At 50.8% G+C, this 20,970-nt stretch overlaps 1 protein-coding gene across 5 annotated transcripts in view; it reads right to left on the bottom strand.

The window, feature by feature from the left end:
• Window positions 1-2,021: 2,021 nt before the first annotated feature.
• LOC139539364 (protein Jade-3-like) overlaps window positions 2,022-20,970 on the bottom strand; it is a 48,202-nt gene continuing 29,253 nt past the window's right edge. For all 5 annotated transcript variants that reach the window (XM_071342176.1, XM_071342175.1, XM_071342177.1 and 2 more), the window contains 5 exons: window positions 13,197-13,364; window positions 10,405-10,521; window positions 9,079-9,615; window positions 4,805-4,922; window positions 2,022-3,639 (listed from right to left, as the gene is read on the bottom strand). In XM_071342176.1, the coding sequence (XP_071198277.1) occupies window positions 2,762-3,639; window positions 4,805-4,922; window positions 9,079-9,615; window positions 10,405-10,521; window positions 13,197-13,364 (1,818 nt within the window). In that variant the 3' untranslated portion in view covers window positions 2,022-2,761. The remainder of the gene's footprint in view (window positions 3,640-4,804; window positions 4,923-9,078; window positions 9,616-10,404; window positions 10,522-13,196; window positions 13,365-20,970) is intronic.

The following is a 20,970-nucleotide window of genomic DNA, read 5'->3' as shown; positions in this document are numbered from 1 at the left end:
CTCACCAGTCAGACACCCCTACCAGTCAGACACCCCTCACCAGTCAGACACCCCTCACCAGTCAGACACCCCTACCAGTCAGACACCCCTACCAGTCAGACACCCCTCACCAGTCAGACACCCCTCACCAGTCAGACCATCCCCCACCCCCACCAGTCAAACCATCCCTCACCAGTCAGACACCCCTCACCAGTCAGACACCCCTCACCAGTCAGACCATCCCCCACCCTCACCAGTCAGACCATCCCCCACCAGTCAAACCATCCCTCACCAGTCAGACACCCCTACCAGTCAGACACCCCTACCAGTCAGACACCCCTCACCAGTCAGACCATCCCCCAACCCCACCAGTCAAACCATCCCTCACCAGTCAGACACCCCTACCAGTCAGACACCCCTCACCAGTCAGACACCCCTCACCAGTCAGACCATCCCCCACCCCCACCAGTCAGACCATCCCTCACCCCCACCAGTCAGACCATCCCTCACCCCCACCAGTCCATCCCCACCAGTCAAACCATCCCTCACCAGTCAGACACCCCTACCAGTCAGACACCCCTCACCAGTCAGACCATCCCCCACCCCCACCAGTCAGACCATCCCTCACCAGTCAGACCGTCCCCCACCAGTCAGACCGTCCCCCACCAGTCAGACCGTCCCCCACCAGTCAGACCGTCCCCCACCAGTCAGACCGTCCCCCACCAGTCAGACCATCCCCCACCAGTCAGACCATCCCCCACCAGTCAAACCATCCCCCACCAGTCAAACCATCCCCCACCAGTCAAACCATCCCCCACCAGTCAAACCATCCCCCACCAGTCAAACCATCCCCCACCAGTCAAACCATCCCCCACCAGTCAAACCATCCCCCACCAGTCAAACCATCCCCCACCAGTCAGACACCCCCACCAGTCAGACACCCCTCACCAGTCAGACACCCCTCACCAGTCAGACACCCCTCACCAGTCAGACACCCCTCACCAGTCAGACACCCCTACCAGTCAGACACCCCTACCAGTCAGACACCCCTCACCAGTCAGACACCCCTCACCAGTCAGACACCCCTACCAGTCAGACCATCCCCCTCACCAGTCAGACACCCCTCACCAGTCAGACACCCCTCACCAGTCAGACACCCCTACCAGTCAGACACCCCTACCAGTCAGACACCCCTCACCAGTCAGACCATCCCTCACCAGTCAGACCATCCCTCACCAGTCAGACCATCCCTCACCAGTCAGACCATCCCTCACCAGTCAGACCATCCCTCACCAGTCAGACACCCCTACCAGTCAGACACCCCTCACCAGTCAGACCATCCCCCACCCCCACCAGTCAAACCATCCCTCACCAGTCAGACACCCCTCACCAGTCAGACACCCCTCACCAGTCAGACCATCCCCCACCCTCACCAGTCAGACCATCCCCCACCCCCACCAGTCAGACCATCCCTCACCAGTCAAACCATCCCTCACCAGTCAGACACCCCCATCAGTCAGACCATCCCCCACCAGTCAGACCATCCCTCACCAGTCAGACCATCCCTCACCAGTCAGACCATCCCTCACCAGTCAGACCATCCCTCACCAGTCAGACACCCCTACCAGTCAGACACCCCTACCAGTCAGACACCCCTCACCAGTCAGACACCCCTCACCAGTCAGACACCCCTCACCAGTCAGACACCCCTCACCAGTCAGACACCCCTCACCAGTCAGACCATCCCCCACCCCCACCAGTCAGACCATCCCTCACCAGTCAAACCATCCCTCACCAGTCAGACACCCCCACCAGTCAGACCATCCCTCACCAGTCAGACCATCCCCCACCCCCACCAGTCAAACCATCCCTCACCAGTCAGACACCCCTACCAGTCAGACACCCCTCACCAGTCAGACACCCCTCACCAGTCAGACACCCCTACCAGTCAGACACCCCCACCAGTCAGACACCAGAGCACCAGGTTCCATAACCCTGCTGCTCTTCTGTTCCAGGGGTAAAAAATGTCACCAAATTTCCAGTTTGATTAAATATACTATTTATTCCCTAGTAAAAAGGATACAAAATCATACCAATACACAGTCAGTGAATTCCATACATATCAAAAACATGGTGAATGATTCTCTTAAAGAGACACTCCCTCTGTCCAACTCTGGAAATAGAGACGAAGGGAAGAACTGGCTGTTCAACGACAGTTTCCTCATCTGAAATGATGTGAAAGGACAGGTAGCAGCTCAAGAGATCGCAAGAAATGGAGAGGGAGTGTGAGTAGATTCACCTATTATGTAGATGTTAACCTAGATAGGGATGCTGAGTAGAGAGCGACCGATAGGATGAAAAATCGACATTTGAAGCATATTTATTGGACAATTGGTATTTTGGATGGCAATTTACGAGACTTCAGAGTGGAAAAATGACACTTGAATTTCTCCGCTGTAAAACAAACCCCCATCATTCAGGCTCTAATCATTTCTAGCCAGAGCAGAGAAGATAAAAAGACACGTAGTTTAATCAGAAGACAGTCCGAGGGCGTTCCGTTCACACCGAGCATGGAGGGAGAACAAAAATCCATTAAAGACATGTGGCTTAGAGTCCCACTGAGGTGATGATCTAGGTCAGGACGCCTGTCATGCATCAGTCCTGTGCTCCTGTCCCAGGGTCCCTGTGTACAATAGTTAGACGGCCCAGCCATTGTAGAGGCTCTGCCCCGTGACCAGAGAGCTGCTCGCTCTGACAGAGCCGGGGGCAAAGGTCATGGCTGTCACCTCTGTACTGAGGTCCTACTGGACCCCCCCAGACTCTGCTTTACCCTACCCTGCCTCGACCTCTGACCTTTAGCCTCTGGCTCTGAGTCACTGAGTTCCAGGTCAGGACAGTATCCGTCCGTCTCCTGGTAGGGTGGTGATCTGGTACCACAGAGTCCCTGGGGGATTCTGGGAGCTGGTTTGGCCCAGGGTCGGTCCTGGGCTGATCTGGGGCCTTCACCCCCCTGGGACACCTTGTCCCCCCGCAGGTCCTCCGTGGTCCGCACCAAGCTGACCGTCGCCTCCTTGAACGACCGGCTGAAGTGCTCCATGGTGGAATCACTGAAGCTGACTGATTGGCTGGCCTTGACCCCTGAACCCTCGCTGGTTTCCTGTTCGCTGGGGGTCTGACAAGAGCTGTCCTTCTGGGCCACGCCGTTGGATCTAGGAACGGGCCCTGTCCGCTCTTGGTCCAGTTTTCCGTTTCCATTGGAAGGGTGGGCATGTAGGGCGGCGTGGAGCGCCAACGGTTTAGCCATCAGAGGCTTGCCGGTCTGGGCCGAGCCCCTGGCCGCACGGTTAGTCAGTGTTGGCCCAGTGGCATTAGTCTCCTCCCTACGTGACTGACCTGAAGCAGACAGCAGACTGCCATTGGAGCGCTCCTCTCTCCTGCCTCGCCCATGGAGCTGAGGCTTCCCTCCCCCCTTACCCCCTCCCTTCCCTAGCCCTTTCCCTCCCCCACTGCGTTGGTGAACATTCCCGCTGTTATCTGGACAGAGGGGGCCGTTGCCTGACTTGGAGCCGGTCTTCCCGTTACCCAGCGACACTTTGGGCATCTTCAGCTTCAGGGTGATTCTGGGAGGCGGCCGGAACAACATGCTGTCCACCGGCAGACCTGGGGAGACAAACACCATGAGGGCCAATCAGAAGTATGGGTTAGTCCCCATCTCCTCCCACACCACCATGAGGGCCAATCAGAAGTATGGGTTAGTCCCCATCTCCTCCCACACCACCATGAGGGCCAATCAGAATGATGGGTTAGTCCCCTTCTCCTCCCACACCACCATGAGGGCCAATCAGAATGATGGGTTAGTCCCTATCTCCTCCCACACCACCATGAGGGCCAATCAGAAGTATGGGTTAGTCCCCATCTCCTCCCACACCACCATGAGGGCCAATCAGAAGTATGGGTTAGTCCCCATCTCCTCCCACACCACCATGAGGGCCAATCAGAATGATGGGTTAGTCCCCATCTCCTCCCACACCACCATGAGGGCCAATCAGAATGATGGGTTAGTCCCCATCTCCTCCCACACCACCATGAGGGCCAATCAGAATGATGGGTTAGTCCCCATCTCCTCCCATAGAAACGTTTAAAGGGGGGCTGAACTTCTGATTTGGCCTCGTTTTGTGGCTTGGTCATTAAGAAATGCAGTGGCCATGACTGACGCCATACAAGAGTCGCTTTGAGTAGCCTAGCTCTGGGGCTAGTTAGGGGCCGTCAATAAATTACACAATGGGAAGATATTTTCATGTTGCACATCTTTTAGTTGTCTCGTTAATATGATATTTTACAATTTATAGTTGGTTTGAGGTTAAGTCATTGAAATTTGGAGCTGTTGACATTTTATAATATTGTCCCATGTACTTTAAATTTACTGATGGTCCCTAACTAACCCTATAGGGATATCGCTCCCGAGTGGCGCAGTGGTCTAAAGGCACTGCATATCAGTGAAAGAGGCGTCCCTACAGTCCCTGGTTCGAATCCAGGCTGTATCACATCCGGCCGTGATTGGGTGTCCCATAGGGTGGCTCTCAATTGGCCCAGCGTCGTCCAGGTTTGACCGGGGTAGGCCGTCATTGTAAATTAGAATTTGTTCTTAACTGACTTGCCTAGTTAAAAAAATATAATTTCTAAATGCATAAATGAGTATGAAATCCTGGCATTTAAAGCATACCAATTTCACATACTATAAAACGTTATTTTTTCACATATCCAAAATGCCTATTATTTAGAATGCAAGTACGGGTATTCGGATACGGCCACACACAAATCTTACCGTCGGAGATCTCCTGGCTGAGCAGTTTGACGTGGAGGTTGAAGATCTGCTCCTGGGCTTTGCTCTGAGACAGTTTCAGCTTCTCCCTCCGACTCACCATGTAACACAGGTTCCTCACCTGTAGGGGACACAACACGCCCGTCAGGTGAGCTAACAAACACTCACCCTAAGCCACCCAGCAATTTGTCTCCATCTGGTGGCTGTTCTATAGTTTCCATCTCCCCTGGGATATATGAATTGATTTAGAGGTCAAGCTACCAATCTATTTTACTTGTCATGAATATTTTTTTTGGAGGGTTGGATCCTTGTAGAATAATTTTTTACATTTGACTACTTGTGTGGATTTAGTAAAACTTGTGATGGAAACAATTCTTCATACGCATATTTTAGCTTAAATTTGAGCGAATATCGTTTTCTCCCCTCAAGAGATTTGAGCTCTTCTGATTTGCACTCATTCCCCACCCCCAATATTCCCGCTTTTTGAAGCACTTTTATATACCCTAACCTCTTTGGCCCCCAGGCCTGACCCCTAACCTCTTTGGACCCCCCAAGCCTGACCCCTAACCTCTTTGGCCCCCAGGCCTGACCCCTAACCTCTTTGGACCCCCCAAGCCTGACCCCTAACCTCTTTGGCCCCCAGGCCTGACCCCTAACCTCTTTGGACCCCCCAAGCCTGACCCCTAACCTCTTTGGCCCCCAGGCCTGACCCCTAACCTCTTTGGACCCCCCAAGCCTGACCCCTAACCTCTTTGGCCCCCAGGCCTGACCCCTAACCTCTTTGGACCCCCCAAGCCTGACCCCTAACCTCTTTGGCCCCCAGGCCTGACCCCTAACCTCTTTGGCCCCCAAGCCTGACCCCTAACCTCTTTGGCCCCCAAGCCTGACCCCTAACCTCTTTGGCCCCCAGGCCTGACCCCTAACCTCTTTGGCCCCCAGGCCTGACCCCTAACCTCTTTGGCCCCCAGGCCTGACCCCTAACCTCTTTGGCCCCCAAGCCTGACCTCTAACCTCTTTGGCCCCCAAGCCTGACCCCTAACCTCTTTGGCCCCCAGGCCTGACCCCTAACCTCTTTGGCCCCCAAGCCTGACCCCTAAACTCTTTGGACCCCCCAAGCCTGACCCCTAAACTCTTCGGCCCCCAGGCCTGACCCCTAACCATTCCAGAGACCTGAGCCTCTGTCACCCTCCCCCCCACTGACAACCCCCCTCCCTACTGTAACCCTCCCTCCCCGTTACGGCGGCAGGTAGCCCACTCTCATCCCTTGCTTAACTTATTACATTCTGAAGGGATGGTTATGATGTGTATGGGTCCATAACCCAGGGACAACAAGGTGGCAGATTCGTCCTGTAAGACCCTGGGTTAGAACTGGCAACCCCTGGCTACCTGCCATCTCATATAAGCACCCAACTCAGATCATGATATGACAGAGCTCAGAGAACTAGACTGAACAAAAAGAGAAACATGCAACAATCGTACAGTTCATACAGTGCATTGGGAAAGTATTCAGACCCCTTTTCTTTTTACACATTTTGTTACATAACAGCCTTATTCTAAAATCGATTAAACACAATGTTTTCCCCTTGTTTTTGTTTTTTCAGACCCTTTACTCACTACTTTTTTTAAGGACCTTTGGCAGCGATTACAGACCCGAGTCTTCAAAAACAGGTCTTCTTGGTTATGACGCTACAAGCTTGGCACACCTGTATTTGGGAAGATCCTCTCGAGCTCTGTCAGGTAGGATGGGGAGTGTTGCTGCACAGTGATTTTCAGGTCTCACCAGAGATGTTCGATAGGGTTCAAGTCTGGGCTCTGACTGGGCAACTCAAGGATATTCAGAGACTTGCCCCGAAGTTACTCCTGCGTTGTCTTGGCTGTGTGCTTAGGGTCGTTGCCCTGTTGGAAGGTGAACCTTCGCCCCAGTCTGAGGTCCTGAGCGCTCTGGAGCAGGTTTTCATCAAGGATCTCTCTGTACTTTGCTCCGTTCATCTTTCCCTCGATCCTGACTAGTCTCCCAGTCCCTGCCGCTGAAAAACATCCCCACAGCATGATGCTGCCACCACCACGTTTCACAGTAGGGAAGGTGCCAGGTTTCCTCCAGACGTGACACTTGGCATTCAGGCCAAATAGTTCAATCTTGGTTTCAAACCAGAGAATCTTGTTTCTCATGGTCAGAGTCCTTTAGGTCCCTTTTGGCAAACTCCAAGTTGGCTGTCGTGCCTTTTACTGAACAGTGGCTTCCGTCTGACCAGTCTACCATAGAGGCCTGATTAGTTGAGACAACTAGAGATGGTTGTCCTTCTGGAAGGTTCTCTCATCTCCACAGAGGAACTCTAGAGCTCTGTCAGAGAGTATGTTGGGGTTCTAGCTCACCTCCCTGACCAAGGCTCTTCTCCCCCAATTTCTCAGTTTGGCCAGAAGAGAGTCTTGGTGCTTCCAAACGTCTATTTAAGAATGGAGGTCACTGTGTTCTTGGGAACCTTCAATGCTGCAGAAATGTTTTGGTACCCTTACCCAGATCTGTGCCTCGACACAACCCTGTCTCGGAGCTCTACAGACAATTCCTTCCACCTCATGGCTTGGTTTTTGCTCTGACATTCACTGTCAACTGTAGGACCTTATATAGACAGGTTTGTGACTTTCCAAATCATGTCCAATCAAGTGAATTTACCACAGGTGGAGTCCAATCAAGTTGTAGAAACATCTCAAGGATGATTAATGGAAACAGGATGCACCTGAGCTCAATTTTGAGTCTCATAGCAAAGGGTCTGAATACTTATTTAAATATCGTTTCTGTTTAAAAAAAAAAAAAATGTACACAAATTTCTAAAAACCTGTTTTCGCGTTGTCATTATGGGGTATTGAGTGTAGATGGATGAGGATAAAAAAAAAAAAAGAAATTGAATAAAGTCTGTAACGTAACAAAATGTGGAAAAGGGGGAAGGGGTCTGAATACTTTAGAATGCCCTGTATGTGGATATCAGTCAACTGAAATAAGGCTCTGATCTATGGATCTCACATGACTGGGTAGGGGGGGCGCAGCCATGGGTGGGCCTGGGAAGGCATAGGCCCACCCACTGGGGAGCCAGGCCCAGGCCCAGCCAATCAGAATTAGTTTTTCCATCACAAAAGGGCTTTATTACAGACAGAAACATCAGCCTCAACAGTGAAGAGGCGACTCAGGGATGCTGGCCTTCTAGGCAGAGTTGCAAAGAAAAAGCCATATCTCAGAAATTCAAAAATTAAAGATTAAGATGTGCAAAAGAACAGATACACTGGACAGAGGAACTCTGCCTAGAAGCCAGTATCCCAGAGTCACTGTTCACTGTTAACGTTGAGACTGGTGTTTTGCGGGTACTATTTAACGAAGCTGTCAGTTGAGGACTTGTGAGGCATCTGTTTCTCAAACTAGACACTAATGTACTTGTCCTCTTGCTCAGTTGTGCACCGGGGCCTCCCACTCCTCTTTCTATTCTGGTTAGAGCCAGTTTGCGCTGTTCTGTGAAGGGAGTAGTACACAGCATTGTACGAGATTTCAGGTTCTTGGCAATTTCTCGCATGGAATAGCCTTAATTTCTCAGAACAAGAATAGACTGACGAGTTTCAGGAGAAAGTTCTTTGTTTCTGGCCATTTTGAGTCTGTAATCGAACCCACAAATGCTGATGCTCCAGATACTCAACTAGTCTAAAGAAGGCCAGTTTTATTGCTTCTTTAAATCAGAACAACAGTTTTCAGCTGTGCTAACACAATTGCAAAAGGGTTTTCTAATGATCAATTAGCCTTTTTATAATGATTAACTTGGATTAGCTAACACAACGTGCCATTGGAACACAGGAGTGATGGTTGCTGATAATGGGCCTCTGTACACCTATGTAGATATTCCATTAAAAAAATCAGCCGTTTCCAGTTACAATAGTCATTTACAACATTAACAATGTCTACACTGTATTTCTGATCAATTTGATGTTATTTAAATGGACAAACAATTTGCTTTTCTTTCAAAAACAAGGACATTTCTAAGTGACCCCAAACTTTAGAACGGTAGTGTACACAATCCATGTCTCAATTGTCTCAAGGTTTATAAATCCTTCTTTAACCCGTCTCCTCCCCTTCATCTACACTGATTGAAGTGGATTTAAACAGGTGACATCATTAAGGGATCACAGCTTTCACCTGGATTCACCTGGTCAGTCTATGTCATGGAAAGAGCAGGTGTTCTTTATGCTTTGTATAATCAGTGTATATCTATATTAAATAGAATATAAGTAACACTAACCCTCTCTAAGTCCTGTCGGAGGTGCATGAACATCCTCATTCGTGTGTGGATGCTGTCTTCATGAGGCAACAGCAGCAGGTTCTCCTCCTCCTCACCAGGGGGCAGCAGAGCACGGTTGAAGTTGCTCTTCCTCTTCAGTTTCCAGTACTGGTAGATGAAGTCCAGCAGGCTGGGAGGGAGGCCCAGGTTCAGGGCCAGCTCCTCCGGGTGAATCAGAGTGGAAAACTCCTCCTCCAGTTCTAGTAACCTCTGGGCCCTCAGGCCCCCCCTCTCTGGGTCTACGGGGGGTTTGGGCCGGGCCGGACTGAGACCGGAGCCTGGCTCCCCTGCCTTGGGCTGCTTGCTGTGGGCTGGCTGACAGGGGCTGAGGCCGGGGGCTGGTGGGTCGGAGGAGGCCTGGTTCTTGGGCTTGCTGTGCTTCAGGCAGTAGGACCTGAACTTCACCTCGTCTCCTTCATCCAGGATGGTCTTCATCTCAAGGCTGTGCTCGAAGGCACACGTCACATGGAACGGGATGGTGCAGTTCTTCACTGAGCACTGAGAGGGAGGGAGGACATGGTATGGGTTCGTTAACTCAGGGGTTGTCAAAGTAAGGTCCGCGGAGGTACTGCAGGAGGTCCAGATTTCAAAATTAAACTTTTTATTTTTATTTTTTACATGTAATAAAAAAAAAATGAATATTACTAACAAATGAAACTCATTTTGGCCGAGGTAACCGGTTAGAGGTTGTGATACAATGTCATTATTCAACTATAATGTCTGTTCTTACTCCAGAGCAACATGGGCCTGGGAGGCTCACGCAGATATTGATATCCACCCCACCAATTATACATTGTTCAACTCAATACTTCTCGTATTACACCCCCCCCCTCCAAAAAACATAAATGCACTGTAATTTAAGCTTTAAACTGCAAAGGTCTCTCTGCCTCATGGCAAAATGTGTAGAATTGCAGGAAACGTGCTTGAAAAAGGCTAAATGTCCTCTCTGACGCGAGGAGACGGGTCTATCAAACGTTCCTTCCCAGGGCCCGAGCCTTGGTTCGGACGGCCATGCACAGTCATACTGACACTCCTGATGTTAATTCTATCTCACTGCAGTTGTGTTCTCATTATGAGGGGGGTCCCTGATTCATTTACTATCACAGAAGGGGTCTCTAAACGTTTGAGAACCCCTGAGTTAATACACACTTCACAAGCCAATACAAAAGATAAACCACACTATACTACAAACTAAGACACTACGAATGTGAACAACAAACCAAGAGACTTGTGATATCTAGTCACCTAAATTTGTTCAGAAACCCACAGTCCAATCACCATGCTCACCTGTATGCAGGCTCCAGTCTTCAGTTTACAGAGGCTGCAGATGAGAGACCAGCGGGAGGGGGGGATGTGAGACACCTTGGTGATGGGCTCCATCCTCTCTGGACACGCTATGCTCACCTAGAGATATACAGGACCGTAGCGTCAGTCAGCTAGAGATACACAGGACCGTACCGTCAGTCAGCTAGAGATACACCGTACCGTCAGTCAGCTAGAGATACACAGGACCGGACCGTCAGTCAGCTAGAGATACACAGGACCGTACCGTCAGTCAGCTAGAGATACACAGGACCGTACCGTCAGTCAGCTAGAGATACACAGGACCGTCAGTCAGCTAGAGATACACAGGACCGTACCGTCAGTCAGCTAGAGATACACCGTACCGTCAGTCAGCTAGAGATACACCGTACCGTCAGTCAGCTAGAGATACACAGGACCGTCAGTCAGCTAGAGATACACAGGACCGTACCGTCAGTCAGCTAGAGATACACAGGACCGTACCGTCAGTCACCTAGAGATACACAGGACCGTACCGTCAGTCAGCTAGAGATACACAGGACCGTACCGTCAGTCACCTAGAGATACACAGGACCGGACCGTCAGTCAGCTAGAGATACACAGGACCGTACCGTCAGTCAGCTAGAGATACACAGGACCGTACCGTCAGTCAGCTAGAGATACACAGGACCGTCAGTCAGCTAGAGATACACAGGACCGTACCGTCAGTCAGCTAGAGATACACCGTACCGTCAGTCAGCTAGAGATACACCGTACCGTCAGTCAGCTAGAGATACACAGGACCGTCAGTCAGCTAGAGATACACAGGACCGTACCGTCAGTCACCTAGAGATACACCGTACCGTCAGTCAGCTAGAGATACACCGTACCGTCAGTCAGCTAGAGATACACCGTACCGTCAGTCAGCTAGAGATACACAGGACCGTCAGTCAGCTAGAGATACACAGGACCGTACCGTCAGTCAGCTAGAGATACACAGGACCGTACCGTCAGTCAGCTAGAGATACACAGGACCGTACCGTCAGTCAGCTAGAGATACACAGGACCGTACCGTCAGTCAGCTAGAGATACACCGGACCGTACCGTCAGTCACCTAGAGATACACAGGACCGGACCGTCAGTCAGCTAGAGATACACAGGACCGTACCGTCAGTCAGCTAGAGATACACAGGACCGTACCGTCAGTCAGCTAGAGATACACAGGACCGTCAGTCAGCTAGAGATACACAGGACCGTACCGTCAGTCAGCTAGAGATACACCGTACCGTCAGTCAGCTAGAGATACACCGTACCGTCAGTCAGCTAGAGATACACAGGACCGTCAGTCAGCTAGAGATACACAGGACCGTACCGTCAGTCACCTAGAGATACACCGTACCGTCAGTCAGCTAGAGATACACCGTACCGTCAGTCAGCTAGAGATACACCGTACCGTCAGTCAGCTAGAGATACACAGGACCGTCAGTCAGCTAGAGATACACAGGACCGTACCGTCAGTCAGCTAGAGATACACAGGACCGTACCGTCAGTCAGCTAGAGATACACAGGACCGTACCGTCAGTCAGCTAGAGATACACAGGACCGTACCGTCAGTCAGCTAGAGATACACAGGACCGTACCGTCAGTCAGCTAGAGATACACCGGACCGTACCGTCAGTCAGCTAGAGATACACAGGACCGGACCGTCAGTCAGCTAGAGATACACAGGACCGTACCGTCAGTCAGCTAGAGATACACAGGACCGGACCGTCAGTCAGCTAGAGATACACAGGACCGTACCGTCAGTCAGCTAGAGATACACAGGACCGTACCGTCAGTCAGCTAGAGATACACAGGACCGTACCGTCAGTCAGCTAGAGATACACAGGACCGTCAGTCAGCTAGAGATACACAGGACCGTACCGTCAGTCAGCTAGAGATACACCGTACCGTCAGTCAGCTAGAGATACACCGTACCGTCAGTCAGCTAGAGATACACAGGACCGTACCGTCAGTCAGCTAGAGATACACCGTACCGTCAGTCAGCTAGAGATACACCGTACCGTCAGTCAGCTAGAGATACACCGTACCGTCAGTCAGCTAGAGATACACAGGACCGGACCGTCAGTCAGCTAGAGATACACAGGACCGTACCGTCAGTCAGCTAGAGATACACAGGACCGTACCGTCAGTCAGCTAGAGATACACAGGACCGTCCGTCAGTCAGCTAGAGATCACGGACCGTACCGTCAGTCAGCTAGAGATACACCGTACCGTCAGTCAGCTAGAGATACACCGTACCGTCAGTCAGCTAGAGATACACAGGACCGTCAGTCAGCTAGAGATACACAGGACCGTCAGTCAGCTAGAGATACACAGGACCGTACCGTCAGTCAGCTAGAGATACACCGGACCGTACCGTCAGTCAGCTAGAGATACACCGGACCGTACCGTCAGTCAGCTAGAGATACACCGGACCGTACCGTCAGTCAGCTAGAGATACACCGTACCGTCAGTCAGCTAGAGATACACAGGACCGGACCGTCAGTCAGCTAGAGATACACAGGACCGTACCGTCAGTCAGCTAGAGATACACAGGACCGTACCGTCAGTCAGCTAGAGATACACCGGACCGTACCGTCAGTCAGCTAGAGATACACCGGACCGTACCGTCAGTCAGCTAGAGATACACAGGACCGTCAGTCAGCTAGAGATATACAGGACCGTCAGTCAGCTTTACTGTTTAACACCACATTCTGACAGACAGATGAATGCATAAAAAGGTGTTGATTTTTTACCTCAGGGATCCACAGGGCACAGCTGACGTGTGCCCACTTGGTGCCCGCCCTCGTAGCCTTCATCGCCCCTCCCTTGATGGGGCACAGCTGGCACTGGGGGTCGATGCCCAGGACACACGTCCTGCACAGCCAGTTACCATCTGGTACCTTCACTATACCATAACACGCCTGGGCAGGAGAGACAGTAGGTTAACAGGCAGACAGGGAGAGGAGACCTGAGGATGGGGAATCACTAAAACAATACAGATATACACTACGGGTGGGGAGGAACAGCACGTCAGAAATCAGCTCAAAGTCATTGAAGAATCCATAGACTTCCAATTTTCCCAGAAGTGGTAAACACTAAAACACGAAGAGTTATCTATCCAAAACCGAGATGTAAGTGTCATGGCGCTGGGTAGGTTTATGACAGTCATAAATACCTCTGCCCCCTTTTTTCCTCTCTCTACTGATGTGACTATTGAAAATCCCTTGGTTAACAGAGATTCTGGGAACATCAGAGGGTGGGGGGAAATTAACCATATTTTGGTAATCCAACCAGTTGAACATATGCATTGGTACTTAATGAATATGATGTCAGTTCGGTTGTCATCTGAGACATTCGCATCAATGATAGGATGACAAACTGTACAGTGGAAAGTCTACACATTATAGTTATCAGATTCACATGGAATTGTTGTGCAAATGTTTGAATATGAAATTATTTGTGAGGGGATGAAATGTGATTTTAGCTTCTAAAAATGTGAGAATTGGGTTTTCATGAGTGAATTAGGCCCGACTCAGTGGCCCGCCCACGTGAAGAGACATTGGTTATAAACTATGAAACACGCCCTCCTCTCCCTTCCTATATAAAGCCTTGACGACAATGTAACTTCCTGTTCCGGGTACATTAGGATGACGATCCGATGTCAGAAGGATTCAGATAATAACTACAGAACGAAGCCAACCTCAGCGTGAGCTTTGGTTGCGAATGGTATGAACTTTGAACTCTTATTCGCTACAGAAGTGATACCTCCTAGCCGTTGAGTTAGCAATAGCAGCTGCAAACGTGGGCTAGGAAAGGACGGACAGAGTATCCCGTCTACCACACAACGGCGTTACTACAACGTATCCAATTTACCACCAGAGACATTCTGAAGACAAGCAGACTAAGGACATGGATTACTTCCGGGTTGGAGCGAGCGGTCGCATTCGAAATGGATTACTTCCGGTACTTCCGGGTTGGAGCGAGCGGTCGCATTCGCACTTTGGTCCGCAGGTAGTATAACTTTTCATTACATTTCATTATAGTACAACGGTTTGATTTGTCTAATCTTAGCAATTTCTTCTTAGCTAGCTACATAGCCGTCTTTGTATCAAAGATAATTGCGTAATTATCGTATTCCGTCGTCCTAACGTAGTCTACACTGCTATCTGCCCAGCAGCTAGCCAGCTAGCAAACGTCTACCGAATAGCAGCACTGTAGAAACTATTACACTCAACTGAACGACTTGATTAGTGTAGTGTTAGCTAGCTACATAGTTGTCTTTGCTGTCTTCGTATCCAAGATAATTGTGTAGTTTAGAGTGTGTAGTTTTAGAGTGATTATCTTAATTTACCGAGGTTAGCTAGCCAGCTATTTGTCGTCCTTAACGTAGGAGACACTGCTAGCTAGCCAACAGCTAGCCAACGTCTACCGAATAGAACTTCCGCACTCAACAACCCGGTCGCATTCCGCTTCGCTCCACAGGTAGTATCACATTTTCATTTCATTTCATTACAGTACAACGGTTTGATTTGTTTGATCGTAGCTAGCTACATAGCTAGCTACATAGCCGTCTTTGTATCAAAGATAATTGTGTAGTCTAGAGCGATTTTCTAGGTTAGCTAGCCAGCTATTGTCGTTCTTTTAACGCAACGTAACGTAATCAACACTGCTAGCTAGCCAGCTAGCCCCCGAATAGTGTAGTGTTAGCTAGCTACATAGTTGTCTTTGCTGTCTTCGTATCCAAGATAATTGTGTAGTTTAGAGTGTGTAGTTTTAGAGTGATTATCTTAATTTACCGAGGTTAGCTAGCCAGCTATTTGTCGTCCTTAACGTAGGAGACACTGCTAGCTAGCCAACAGCTAGCCAACGTCTACCGAATAGAACTTCCGCACTCAACAACCCGGTCGCATTCCGCTTCGCTCCACAGGTAGTATCACATTTATTTCATTACAGTACAACGGTTTGATTTGTTTGATCGTAGCTAGCTACATAGCTAGCTACATAGCCGTCTTTGTATCAAAGATAATTGTGTAGTCTAGAGCGATTTTCTAGGTTAGCTAGCCAGCTATTGTCGTTCTTTTAACGCAACGTAACGTAATCAACACTGCTAGCTAGCCAGCTAGCCCCCGAATAGCAGCACTGTAGAAACTATTACACTCAACGGAACGACTTGATTAGTGTAGTGTCAACAACGCAGCCACTGCCAGCTAGCCTACAAAGTCAACAACGCAGCCACTGCCAGCTAGCCTACTTCAACAGTACTGTATCATTTTAATCATTTTAGTCAATAAGATTCTTGCTACGTAAGCTTAACTTTCTGAACATTCGAGACGTGTTGTCCACTTGTCATTCCAATCTCCTTTGCATTAGCGTAGCCTCTTCTGTAGCCTGTCAACTATGTGTCTGTCTATCCCTGTTCTCTCCTCTCTGCACAGACCATACAAACGCTCCACACCGCGTGGCCGCGGCCACCCTAATCTGGTGGTCCCAGCGCGCACGACCCACGTGGAGTTCCAGGTCTCCGGTAGCCTCTGGAACTGCCGATCTGCGGCCAACAAGGCAGAGTTCATCTCAGCCTATGCCTCCCTCCAGTCCCTCGACTTCTTGGCACTGACGGAAACATGGATCACCACAGATAACACTGCTACTCCTACTGCTCTCTCTTCGTCCGCCCACGTGTTCTCGCACACCCCGAGAGCAGCTGGTCAGCGGGGTGGTGGCACCGGGATCCTCATCTCTCCCAAGTGGTCATTCTCTCTTTCTCCCCTTACCCATCTGTCTATCGCCTCCTTTGAATTCCATGCTGTCACAGTTACCAGCCCTTTCAAGCTTAACATCCTTATCATTTATCGCCCTCCAGGTTCCTTCGGAGAGTTCATCAATGAGCTTGATGCCTTGATAAGCTCCTTTCCTGAGGACGGCTCACCTCTCACAGTTCTGGGCGACTTTAACCTCCCCACGTCTACCTTTGACTCATTCCTCTCTGCCTCCTTCTTTCCACTCCTCTCCTCTTTTGACCTCACCCTCTCACCTCCCCCCCTACTCACAAGGCAGGCAATACGCTTGACCTCATCTTTACTAGATGCTGTTCTTCCACTAACCTCATTGCAACTCCCCTCCAAGTCTCCGACCACTACCTTGTATCCTTTTCCCTCTCGCTCTCATCCAACACTTCCCACACTGCCCCTACTCGGATGGTATCGCGCCGTCCCAACCTTCGCTCTCTCTCCCCCGCTACTCTCTCCTCTTCCATCCTATCATCTCTTCCCTCTGCTCAAACCTTCTCCAACCTATCTCCTGATTCTGCCTCCTCAACCCTCCTCTCCTCCCTTTCTGCATCCTTTGACTCTCTCTGTCCCCTATCCTCCAGGCCGGCTCGGCCCTCCCCTCCCGCTCCGTGGCTCGACGACTCATTGCGAGCTCACAGAACAGGGCTCCGGGCAGCCGAGCGGAAATGGAGGAAAACTCGCCTCCCTGCGGACCTGGCATCCTTTCACTCCCTCCTCTCTACATTTTCCTCTTCTGTCTCTGCTGCTAAAGCCACTTTCTACCACTCTAAATTCCAAGCATCTGCCTCTAACCCTAGGAAGCTCTTTGCCACCTTCTCCTCCCTCCTGAATCCTCCTCCCCCTCCTCCCTCTCTGCAGATGACTTCGTCAACCATTTTGAAAAGAAGGTCGACGACATCCGATCCTCGTTTGCTAAGTCAAACGACACCGCTGGTTCTGCTCACACTGCCCTACCCTGTGCTTTGACCTCTTTCTCCCCTCTCTCTCCAGATGAAATCTCGCGTCTTGTGACGGCCGGCCGCCCAACAACCTGCCCGCTTGACCCTATCCCCTCCTCTCTTCTCCAGACCATTTCCGGAGACCTTCTCCCTTACCTCACCTCGCTCATCAACTCATCCCTGACCGCTGGCTACGTCCCTTCCGTCTTCAAGAGAGCGAGAGTTGCACCCCTTCTGAAAAAACCTACACTCGATCCCTCCGATGTCAACAACTACAGACCAGTATCCCTTCTTTCTTTTCTCTCCAAAACTCTTGAACGTGCCGTCCTTGGCCAGCTCTCCCGCTATCTCTCTCAGAATGACCTTCTTGATCCAAATCAGTCAGGTTTCAAGACTAGTCATTCAACTGAGACTGCTCTTCTCTGTATCACGGAGGCGCTCCGCACTGCTAAAGCTAACTCTCTCTCCTCTGCTCTCATCCTTCTAGACCTATCGGCTGCCTTCGATACTGTGAACCATCAGATCCTCCTCTCCACCCTCTCCGAGTTGGGCATCTCCGGCGCGGCCCACGCTTGGATTGCGTCCTACCTGACAGGTCGCTCCTACCAGGTGGCGTGGAGAGAATCTGTCTCCTCACCACGTGCTCTCACCACTGGTGTCCCCCAGGGCTCTGTTCTAGGCCCTCTCCTATTCTCGCTATACACCAAGTCACTTGGCTCTGTCATAACCTCACATGGTCTCTCCTATCATTGCTATGCAGATGACACACAACTAATCTTCTCCTTTCCCCCTTCTGATGACCAGGTGGCGAATCGCATCTCTGCATGTCTGGCAGACATATCAGTGTGGATGACGGATCACCACCTCAAGCTGAACCTCGGCAAGACGGAGCTGCTCTTCCTCCCGGGGAAGGACTGCCCGTTCCATGATCTCGCCATCACGGTTGACAACTCCATTGTGTCCTCCTCCCAGAGCGCTAAGAACCTTGGCGTGATCCTGGACAACACCCTGTCGTTCTCAACTAACATCAAGGCGGTGGCCCGTTCCTGTAGGTTCATGCTCTACAACATCCGCAGAGTACGACCCTGCCTCACACAGGAAGCGGCGCAGGTCCTAATCCAGGCACTTGTCATCTCCCGTCTGGATTACTGCAACTCGCTGTTGGCTGGGCTCCCTGCCTGTGCCATTAAACCCCTACAACTCATCCAGAACGCCGCAGCCCGTCTGGTGTTCAACCTTCCCAAGTTCTCTCACGTCACCCCGCTCCTCCGCTCTCTCCACTGGCTTCCAGTTGAAGCTCGCATCCGCTACAAGACCATGGTGCTTGCCTACGGAGCTGTGAGGGGAACGGCACCTCAGTACCTCCAGGCTCTGATCAGGCCCTACACCCAAACAAGGGCACTGCGTTCATCCACCTCTGGCCTGCTCGCCTCCCTACCACTGAGGAAGTACAGTTCCCGCTCAGCCCAGTCAAAACTGTTCGCTGCTCTGGCCCCCCAATGGTGGAACAAACTCCCTCACGACGCCAGGACAGCGGAGTCAATCACCACCTTCCGGAGACACCTGAAACCCCACCTCTTTAAGGAATACCTAGGATAGGATAAAGTAATCCTTCTAACCCCCCCCCCCCTTAAAAGATTTAGATGCACTATTGTAAAGTGGCTGTTCCACTGGATGTCATAAGGTGAATGCACCAATTTGTAAGTCGCTCTGGATAAGAGCGTCTGCTAAATGACTTAAATGTAAATGTAAAATGATTACTGGAACCATGTCCTGTGGTCTGATGAGACCAAGATAAACGTATTTGGTTCAGATGGTGTCAAGCGTGTGTGGCGGCAACCAGGTGAGGAGTACAAAGACAAGTGTGTCTTGCCTACAGTCAAGCATGGTGGTGGGAGTGTCATGGTCTGGGGCTGCATGAGTGCTGCCGGCACTGGGGAGCTACAGTTCATTGAGGGAACCATGAATGCCAACATGTACTGTGACATACTGAAGCAGAGCATGATCCCCTCCCTCCGGAGACTGGGCCACAGGGCAGTATTCCAACATGATAACGACCCCAAACACACCTCCAAGACGACCACTGCCTTGCTAAGGAAGCTGAGGGTAAAGGTGATGGACTGGCCAAGCATCTGTGGGGCATCCTCAAACGGAAGGTGGAGGAGTGCAAGGTCTCTAACATCCACCAGCTCCGTGATGTCGTCATGGAGGAGTGGAAGAGGACTCCAGTGGAAACCTGTGAAGCTCTGGTGAACTCCATGCCCAAGAGGGTTAAGGCAGTGCTGGAAAATGATGGCGGCCACACAAAATATTGACACTTAGGGCCCAATTTGGAAATTTTCACTTAGGGGTGTACTCACTTTTGTTGCCAGCGGTTTAGACATTAATGGCTGTGTGTTGAGTTATTTTGAGGGGACAGCGAATTTACACTGTTATACAAGCTGTACACGCACTACTTTACATTGTAGCAAAGTGTCATTTCTTCAGTGTTGTCACATGAAAAGATATACTCAAATATTTACAAAAATGTGAGGGGTGTACTCACTTTTGTGATATACTGTATATATATATTTTTAAACATGATTAGCTCAATCAGGAAGTATTAATTAGAGAAAGGATTTTATAGAATAGCATGTCATATCATTTAATCCGGCACTGCCAAAGACACGACATAAGGAAAAAACACTTCTCCAATTTTTTTGGCCCTATAACAAAGAACAAACAGCAAAAACATAGACATGATCAAATACAAATCTTAGAAGAATCAACTATTAAAGGCCTGTGGTGTTGATGGTATCCTTAATGAAATGATCAAATATACAGACCACAAATTCCAATTGGCTTAAATACTAAAACTCTTTAACATCATCCTCAGCTCTGGCATCGTCCCCAATATTTGGAACCAAGGACTGATCACCCCAATCCACAAAAGTGGAGACAAATTTGACCCCAATAACTACCGTGGGATATGCGTCAACAGGAACCTTGGGAAAATCCTCTGCATTATCATTAACAGCAGACTAGTTCATGTCCTCAGTGAAAACAATGTACTGAGCAAATGTCAAATCAAAGAAACAAACCAAAACAAAGGCAAAGTCTTCTCATGCATTGCTGATCTCAAAAAAGCTTTTGACTCAATTTGGCCTGAGGGTCTGCTAAACAAATTGATGAAAAGTGGTGTTGTGGGGAAAAACTTACGACATTATAAAATCTATGTACAAACAAGTGTGCGGTTAAAATTGGGAAAACTCAAATTTCTTTCCACAGGGCTGTGGGGTGAGACAGATGCAGCTCAAGCCCCACCCTCTTCAACATATATCAACGATTTTGGCGAGGGCACCCGACCTGCAGCCCCCGGCCTCACCCGACTCTAACTGCAGCCCCCGGCCTCACCCGACCCGACCCGCAGCCCCCGGCCTCACCCGACCCGCAGCCCCCGGCCTCACCCGACCCGACCCGCAGCCCCCGGCCTCACCCGACCCGACCCGCAGCCCCCGGCCTCACCCGACCCGCAGCCCCCGGCCTCACCCGGCCCGCAGCCCCCGGCCTCACCCGACCCGCAGCCCCCTGCCCCACCCGACCCGCAGCCCCCGGCCTCACCCGACCCGCAGCCCCCGGCCTCACCCGACCCGACCCGCAGCCCCCGGCCTCACCCGACCCGCAGCCCCCGGCCTCACCCGACCCGCAGCCCCCGGCCTCACCCGACCTGCAGCCCCCGGCCTCACCCGACCCGACCTGCAGCCCCCGGCCTCACCCGACCCGACCTGCAGCCCCCGGCCTCACCCGACCTGCAGCCCCCG

Source organism: Salvelinus alpinus, chromosome 15 (genome assembly GCF_045679555.1).
Source record: "Salvelinus alpinus chromosome 15, SLU_Salpinus.1, whole genome shotgun sequence".
NCBI lineage: Eukaryota > Metazoa > Chordata > Actinopteri > Salmoniformes > Salmonidae > Salvelinus > Salvelinus alpinus.
This window is presented reverse-complemented; position numbering and strand designations above follow the sequence as displayed.